The 9,079-nt window shown below is 38.0% G+C and overlaps 1 protein-coding gene across 1 annotated transcript in view; it reads left to right on the forward strand.

Annotated features, from left to right (window-relative positions):
- The window catches only part of TRAPPC8 (trafficking protein particle complex subunit 8), a 48,740-nt gene that overhangs the window by 36,401 nt on the left and 3,260 nt on the right, over positions 1-9,079 (forward strand). Inside the window, exons 27-28 of the mRNA XM_029084559.1 lie at positions 6,289-6,336; positions 7,757-7,902. Coding sequence (XP_028940392.1) covers positions 6,289-6,336; positions 7,757-7,902 — 194 coding nt within the window. The remainder of the gene's footprint in view (positions 1-6,288; positions 6,337-7,756; positions 7,903-9,079) is intronic.

Below are 9,079 nucleotides of genomic sequence, written 5' to 3' on the forward strand. Positions count from 1 at the left end.
TTTTCTGCTGAGCAGTACATTGCTGTTCCTCCTTGCTTTGGTGCCACTCTCATGTTTTTACCAATGTTGCAAACATTATATACAAGTTTCTGTGAGCTCTTACTCAAAGTTGCAGCAAGTAGTACTATACATTAAATTTGTCAGTGAAACAGTTGAGGACAGGTGTTTGATTCTATACATATGCTATAACATAAGTACTGAATTACTCTGAAGCTGTGCACTTGGCTTTGGTTGATAAGCTTTAAGTATTTTTTTACATCATTAAGATTTTTCCATTTAGTTCTTTGCACTATGAAATAGACGGGAATAGATTGAAAGGTGCATGGAGTTTGTACCAAACTGGTATTCATTAGTACTGAAAAACAGGAAGATTTAAGTAGTAATATCTGAAGACAGGTTTTTCACTGAACACCCCAAAAAAAGCCTTTGCACATGTGGGCTCAAGCTGTGCTGAGCAATACTAGGCTGTACTAGTCTGATGATAGCTGCCCACTCTGGTATTATCTTTCCTGTCTTAAAGTGTATGTAGAACAGCAGATCACACTGAAGGTTAGGAGAGAAAACGCTGTAGACTTCTGATCTCACTGAGGTCTGGTTCTAGCAAATGGGTGGAAAGAGAAGTAAGAAGAATGAATTTCTTCTACATCCTAAAATGAACAAAAGACTGAACATGCTAGGGATAGAAACTTATGCTTCTTCTTGATTGCATTGGAACTCTAGCTGACTGCATCAAAGTCTGTTTCAAACTAAAGAAATGAATCCTACCACCAGCAACAGGGATTATCCAGATGTACCCTCAATTTGTTTTGAAGAATACATGCTACTAAATTAGCATTCTCTGTCTATAATCTGTTTCTTCTTATTAGTACAACTACATTAAAATAGATGCTACATTGATTATTGTATTAACTTTTGTCAGCATAATCATAGAATGGTTAGGGTTGGAAGGGGCTTTAAAGATCATCTACTTCCAACTCCCCTGCCATGAGCAGGGACACCTTCCAGTAGACCAGGTTGCTCAAAGCCTCATCCAGCCTGGCCTTGAACATTTCCAGGGAAGGGGCGTCCACAGCTTTTCTGGGCAACCTGTTCCAGTGTCTGACCACCCTCACAGTGAAGAATTTCTTCCTAATGTCTAATCTAAATCTACCCTCTTCCAGTCCCCCTTGCCCTGTCCCCCCCTGCCCTTGTAAAAAGCCCCCCCCCAGCCTTCCTGTAGCCACTTCAGGTACTGGAAGGCTGCTGTAGGAAGGTCTCCCCGGAGCCTTCTCTTCTCCAGGCTGACCAGCCCCAACTCTCTCAGCCTGTCCTCATAGGAGAGGTGCTCCGGCCCTTGGATCATCCTTGTGACCCTCCTCTGGGCTCAATCCAATAGGTCCATGTCCAGTTGGCAGCCCTAGAATTTGATGCAGCTCTCCAGGTGGGGTCTCATGAGAGCAGAGCAGAGAGGCAGAATCACCTCCCTCAACCTGCTGGCCATGCTTCTCTTGGTGCAGCCCAGGACACGATTGGCCTTCTGGGCTGTGAGCACACATTGCCGGCTCATGTTGAGCTTCTTGTCCACCAATACCCCCAAGTCCTTCTCAGGGCTGCCTTCATCTGTTCTTCTCTCAGCCTGTATTTGTGCTTAGGTTTGCCCTGACCCAAGTGCAGGACTTTGCACTTGGCCTTGTTGAACTTTGTGAGGTTTGCACAGGCCCACCTCTCAAGCCTGTCAGCGTCCTAAGGAACATACTTCCTTTGAAGCATTTTGTACCTTGCTTGGAAGCAAAAATGCATCTGTGTTGTGATGCAGTTGAAATCTGGTATAAGAGTAGTGCTGGTTGTTTTTAATAAATATGTAAAATCTGTGTCCTCATGGTAACCAAAGCCTAGATTTAACTTGGATTTTAAGAGCCTGTTATCTCAGGACTGCTGAGGATTGAAAAATTTCGTATGCTCATGTACTACTTTTTTTTTTTAATTGGCACTTTATATTGTGAAGAGGGTAGACAAACTCCTCTGAGATGGCAGGAGTGGTATAACAAATTAAGTGATTTGAGACTTTGCAGCAGTTCACTTAATTCACACCATATTTAAGAATTAAAAGAATCTCCAGAATAGCATTAAATGAGACTAGGTAGAGAAAATAAATTACTTATTGTATTAAGGATTGCATATTGTCTTTGAATTATCTTGTTCTTGCATTAAACAAGCAGTGAAAAACTAGAAGGGAGAAAAACCCAAACATTACTTCTAACTTAACATTTTCAGTATATAGTTTTGAGATGTATAATATAACATTCTAATAGTTTGTCTTGTACATTTGTATTTATTCTCTAAGTCATAAACAGGGTTGGAAACTAGACTGTTTCTGAATATTTTGTGCTGACAGTATAGAAAGTAGTTAGTTGTTTTCTGTGGTCTAGACAGCAGAGGGAGATGGAGATGCATGCTTTTTACCAATGCAAGTTGGTTAACAGTTCTTGAATGATAAAGGACTGCTCAGATCTGAAAAAATAAATTTATTTGCAGATTCTGAATAAGGGGTCACCTAGGATGCAAGACCACTCCCTGCATTTCTTGCTGTGTTCTAGTTGTTGCTCTTCAGTGACTGTCTAGACTCAAACTGCTTCTGCTTCATGCTATTGCAACTACCAAATGAAGTTTTGCGTCTGTGTAGCAACACAGCCATCCCCAGCCAAGAACAACTTCTTAGTAGCCATGGAGAAAACATGAACAAGATTTCTCTTTGCACCCTATCTGGTTTTGGGTTTTTTTTTTGTATAGCCCTCTGAGAAATGACTCAAATCTTAGCTGAATTCATCAACTAACTATGTTGAACAAATCAAGGTAGTTTACTTTACATTTTTGTTAAATTCTATTTACTAGTTGGCTTCTGCTGCTTTGTCAATTGTGATATATATTGGACTACTTCTTTGCCAGCTTTTAAGGATGTAGTTTGAATTTATAGAAGCTTCTAGAACTGTGCAGGGAAACACAGCTGCAGTAAAGCACTGTAGTACAGTGTAGAGCAGTAGTAGATCTGTATTCATTGAAACTGTTATTTCTCAAGTTCTTCCAGCAGTTGCTGGTAGATTGCTAGTTTGGTGCACTGATATAAAGTCACCTTCACCATATGTCTAAGCTAGGATCTTAGACTGCTGACTGTGATGGGAGGACAGGTGGTTACTTCTGCTTGGTTCACTGTGGAACATGTAACGCATATAACAGGGATGTGGAACAGACAGCAGGATGTGATTGTTCCTGTATCACAGTAGCATAACTTGCCATAGTATTTGATAAAATAAAGATAAAGCCTCTGTTTTCTAGAAAACACAAGATAGTGGGGTTTGGGGGGGGGCTTAAGATCTTTTTTTCTGGATAAAATTTCTGTATGTACACACATGAAGAGAAAGAAAATAACAGTAAGATTCTTCAATTTTTTTTTTAGTTTACACTTCTGAGTTGGTTTTTTATTTAACTACATAACCTATGCTCAAAAGCAGTGCTACGGGCCACAGTAGACTTATCAGGTGATATGATGAACTAACATCTTTATGTTCTAGAAGTTTGGAATCATAACACATAGTATGCTGAAAGAACACTTAAGGAATATTGACTCTGAAGCATTTATTTGTTGCATATAGAAAGCTCTCTGAACAACTTAAAAAACATTTATCTTCCTACCCTTTCTCACTTATATTTCTGAAAAAATGGTCTTTCCTACAAGTAGGGAAAAAATATAGTTGATTTCCTTGAATCAAAAACACAAAAGGCACTACGATGTATCTTATAGTCACTGTCAACAAAATCTGAAGAATAAATCACATAAGGTGTTAGTAAAGTGAAAAGGTCTGAACAGATGTGTTAGCAGTAGCTGTTTGAGTCCAAATAATAAAAGCCTTACTAATGAAAATTAATTAGGTATTTGTAATTGTGATGGGGTCATTTGGCTTGCAGCCAAACACAGTTGTTTGCTCATTCCCCACCCCCTGGGGAGGGATGACTGGGGTTTTTTTGACAATAATACTGCTATGGGTTCTGTTTCTCTTCTGAAACTGACTGTCAGGAATCAGGTCAATTTAAGATTGCATCTGAAATACAGCTATTCTGTCTCTTGTTCTTGACCTCTCTAATTTAGTAAAAGGACAAAAACATCAAATACTTCAAACATCCATGCACAGTCAGGGCTGTTGATCAATGTTATTTCTTATTACTGTCTCCCATATTTTTCTAAGTTCAAAAGATTCCAAAGGAAAACACAGTGTAATATGGAGGGATAGAAGTAGTAGTGTGGGACTGGGGCGTTTGCCACACTTCTGATTGGCAAAGACTTCACACTGATGGAATGAGAGAAGCAGCCTAGTAGAGGCTTGTCACCTGGGCATGCCAGTGTGTTGGGAATAGTGTGTCCGCACTTCTGAAACATATCAGTATGTGAGTGTAAGCTTAGTTTTGACTGAAGTCTGGATGAGATAAACTGTCTATAAGTGTGTCTAGATCAGGCATACTTTTTTTTTTTTAAGATACTGTCCCCATGTACAGCCCTATGTTTTCATTGTGAAGTGGTTTTATAATGCACAAAGTGGATACCTTCGAGGCAGAATTAATACAGATGTGTTCCAGGACTGCACACGATGTGCTTCTGTGCTACTTGGTCATGTGGATTAGAGCGGTGCCAGCCTAAAGTAAAATCCATAAAATGCATATAATATGAGTGCAAGCTTTTTGGCCGTGTTGCACTTCAGAGATGATAATTTTTGGTAACACTGCCTCTTAATGTAGATGCAACTGAGTGAGGCAGCAATAATTTGGTTGGAAGTAGGAATTTTTCAAAGGTAGGAGAGGGTAGGGTTTAAATAACTATTTTTTCCTAACGGTTAATTGCTGCAAGTCACATCTTGTGCTACTTCAGAATCTTTTTACAGAATATGTGTACTTTTAGCTTAGTACAGTTGCAGGAGATGTCTAAAACCAGTGTGGATTATAATATCCCATTTCAGAAGTGTAAGTAGGCGTAATGTACAACTTTGTTTAGAAGTAGCAAAACATCAGACTGTAAAGATCCAGGCCTCTTTGTAACTACTGAATGAAGTGAAAATGTGGAGATTATTCTACCTGAAACAGTAAGCTTATGTCTAGCTTTAAGTGTATTTGTTTGAAGCTGACCTTTGCAGATGGCTGTGGGCAGCAGAATGTTCCCTAAAAATAGAAACAACTCTCCTAGCACCAACTGTACAGTTTGCAGCTCTTGGAAGGTAACTGGGAGCAGTGTGGTTCTGGTGCTACTGCCTTTTTATGTGTTTCCAGTAAAAAAACAGAAAGCTTCCAAATGCAGCTATAAAATCTAAAACAATAACAAAACACTCCCTTCCTGTACAGTTCTTCCAAACTCTTCTTGTGATGAAGGCTCTTCCAGTCAAGCTTATCTGTACCTCTACCAGTGTGTATGGATGAGACATTCAAATTACACCTTAACCATGTTTTAAAGGGAGCATCTTAACCATTGTTGTGGCTTTCTTGTATGCAATATATGGTGCTTGCTGTCTACTGGAGCCTGTGGCTCTTCTGGAGGCTTTGCAAGGAATCATAATGGGTCAACAAGTGGACTTCAGGTGTCAGAACTTTTGTTTTTGGCTTTTAAAAAGGCGATGCTCCATTTGGGCTGGTATTCTAGGAGTTCAGCAACAAAGTACCACCGGCTTAATTCTTGCTTTTGTTTTACTTAGTTTCTAAATGTAAATAACCAAAAGTTTTGAGGCTATTATCTGCCTCTTGAAGGGAGGGTACAGGTGCCCAAGTAGGTATGGGCATCTTTTTTGTAGCTTTGATCCAATTTCCCAGTCTCCAGAGTAGGGCAAGAGTTTAATGCATCCTTAAACTTAACATTTCTTATTAGCTGTCTTTAGGTAATCTTCCTGATCTGTATGTATATCTTCTTGGTTACCATTCAGAAGTGCTTAATTCTCTTCTGAACCATTTGGTAAGATAGTTATGTACTAAATGTCATGTCTTAGCCTTTGTTCTAGGTACACAATTACAAAAACCCCAGACTTTGAGCAGATGAACTTGGACACACAGACATCTTTTCTGAATCTGACACTCAGAGGCTGGCTGGAATTAAGGTTTAGCGCTGTGATGGTAAATGGTTAATCCTGCTGCTTTCCAGTCCTTCAACAGAGATGTAATATTAGAACTAAAGGTTTGAAATATTGACAGCACTCTGCACTTTCACCAGTAAATGTTCCTGCTGTATGATGTTCTTTTCTATTTGTAGAGATAAACCTTCATATTTGTCTTTTGTAGGGTTTTAAAAAAATACTCGGGAATTCTGATTGGGAGGACTTGGAACAGGTAATTGACTCTAGGGCAAACTACAGTGTGTAGGATATTGATATGTGGTTGAAGAGGGCATTGAATAATTGGTTGGACTGCAATTTGAGGGGAAAATCAATTTAAATGAAATCCTATAATCTCATCTCTGCTATGTTTCATGCTGTCAGTTTTCATTGTTAGATACCCATAGGGTAGAGTGGAAATGCCAGTTTCATTCGGTGCTTCAAATATATTTCATTCTTACTGTGAAATATCTTTTTTTAGTTGTTTTTTTCTTACCAAATTACTTTTTAAGAAAACTACTCTTCCTTTCGAGAGGAAAGAATTGCAAGCCTGGCAAAACATTTGATGTCTTCCTGGTATTACCAATACAGGCAAAAAGTGACTGAGATGTTTCATGCATATTACAGAATGTCCAGTGCATCTATTATTTTGAGTCAGGTTTTGTTGCCTATAGTATTTCTTTTCAGCTTAGAAGGTACAATCCATTACCCTTAAACAAAAAGTATTATGTTGCTACTGTACTGACTTATTGATGGCTTTTAAAAATCTTTTTTCACATGCTTTTAGTAGTGGGTCACACTGATGCAAATTCTTTTTTCTTCTAAAGTGGACTTTTTGCAGAATAGATTCGTAAGGGAATACTAAAAGACAGCCTCTTCCTGAATAAATCCTGCTTGCAAAACAGATTAGATGATGTTGGACAGAATTACAGTAGAACTATAATGCTGGACCAAATGCAGCTTGATTTGCCTCATTTGGTGTTGCATCTTTCTGTATAATCTAATTTCATCTGCTTCAGAGATTGATTCTTCCACTAGGGTTAGGATGCATCCTAAGTAGTGTGTCAGTGCTTGATTTGGGCTTTCAGCTGGGGTCAAAGGTAACTTTCATAGCTGCAAGAGCTTTCTATACGATTTTTAAGGCACTCTGCATTACTAAATCCTTCTGTCATTGTTAGCATGTAAACTTCTGTTTGCTTTACTTTGGATCTGTTTTGGGAAACTTGGGTATTGGCTTTCCTGTTGTGAACTTCCCAGGGCAGGTGATTGATGTTTTGGTTTTTTTAAGGTACAGCTGCTGGAAAAGGAACTGTGTAAATGCTGTATCTTTTTTGTAAAAACAAATAAAAACCAAACACTAACAAACCAACCACTGCAACAGTAGCATGCTTTTGTGAAACCTGCACAGATAGTGTTTTCACAAACAGCTGTGAAATCTGTCTCAAAAGAAGGTGACAGATAAATCGTATCAGTTCCTCATCTAGCACACTTAAATACAAAACACATTGGAAAAAACTTCCTGATGCTGTAGACTTGTTTCCCTGGAGTTATAGTTTGTCATGGAAAACTGTAGCTTCTGTGACTGGATTTCTTATGCTGAGTTGCACAGTACCTTATGTCAGTGTTTTAAATTTTATTATGAATTTGTGTTTCAGGAATTACCAGAAATGGTTCTCTTAAAGTTTTTTCGACCAGAAAGCACACCAGTACCTGCAAGACCAACACCAGAGCAGCTTTCTAATCTTATCAAGACAAGTCTTCATTATCCAGAGTCTTTTAATCATTCTTTTCATCAAAAAAGGTTAGTGCAACTTTTTATTTCGAAATTTTTGAAATATTATTAATTTAACATAATACTGTTGAGAGATGCTATGGGGGTTATGATATAAAAGATAAGTGTGGTATGCATGGGTGAAATCTTGCTCTGTTCTTAAACTCTCTGCTTCAGAATTTTGTAAGTAAAATTAAAGTTTCATGTAGAGAAACAAGCTGTGCTGCCACAGTTCACAGTTTTAATGTTAACTAGTAATGTTACCAGACTTTCAGAAAGAAAAATATTCTGATGCCTTTTTATTTATTTTTGGTATAAGTAAATAGTGTAAGTACTTTGAGAAGGTAGACAGAAAGTAAGAGGTACTTTTAAGTCAAAAGAACTGTTATATCTCCAGCATCTGACTTGCCAAGATTAGCTGCACATCGTTCTGATTTACGGTGTCAGAAGGAAAGGTGGTAACTTTATAGATCACTGGGGCGTGTCTCCTGGACAAATACCAGAATTAAGCTCTGTCAAAAAGCAGACTGCTAGAGTGAATTAGTTGGAACCTATAAAATCCCAAGTCTTTCAAAATTAAAATTATATGAACAAAGTCCTCTGGATTCATTTGCAGCTATGAAATTAATTGTACTTGAAACATAAAGATACCTATTTAGATTTGAGTTGTTTTATCTGAGAACTCTACTGCATTATACTTCTTTTCTAAAATATATTAATAACTGAGTTGCCAAAAGAAAGAGATTTCTTTCTTTATGAAATCTAGCATTTAAACATTTTATAAGGTGGCATTTTTTAATGACAGTTACAAAGCATGCATTATTTGAGTAACAAGTTCATATCTTATTTTTTATAGTTGCTAATTGTTCTTTTCTTGTTAGTCAAGGATATTTAAACTGTTAAGCAATGGCATGGAGTTCCAGTAACACAAATACAGTTTGTGTACCTGCCTGTGAATATCTTGGGGTCTTCCTTGCTGCAGCATTATTTATAAAAACAAGCACAGTAATTGTGAACAAGTAGACTATCAACTAAATGTATTAGTTTTATTCAGGGCAAAGGCTTAAATTAACACCAAATGCACATGTGCTGTCTGTTCTGTTTGGGCACTGTTCTGGCTAAAACTTTAGGCCAGATGCCAGCAATGCCTGTACAGGAGGCAGTGCAGGAGACAGGTATCTAAACTAAATGCGCTAAACAGCGGTTC

Source organism: Antrostomus carolinensis, unplaced genomic scaffold (assembly GCF_000700745.2).
Source record: "Antrostomus carolinensis isolate BGI_N321 unplaced genomic scaffold, ASM70074v2 scaffold5104, whole genome shotgun sequence".
Lineage (NCBI taxonomy): Eukaryota > Metazoa > Chordata > Aves > Caprimulgiformes > Caprimulgidae > Antrostomus > Antrostomus carolinensis.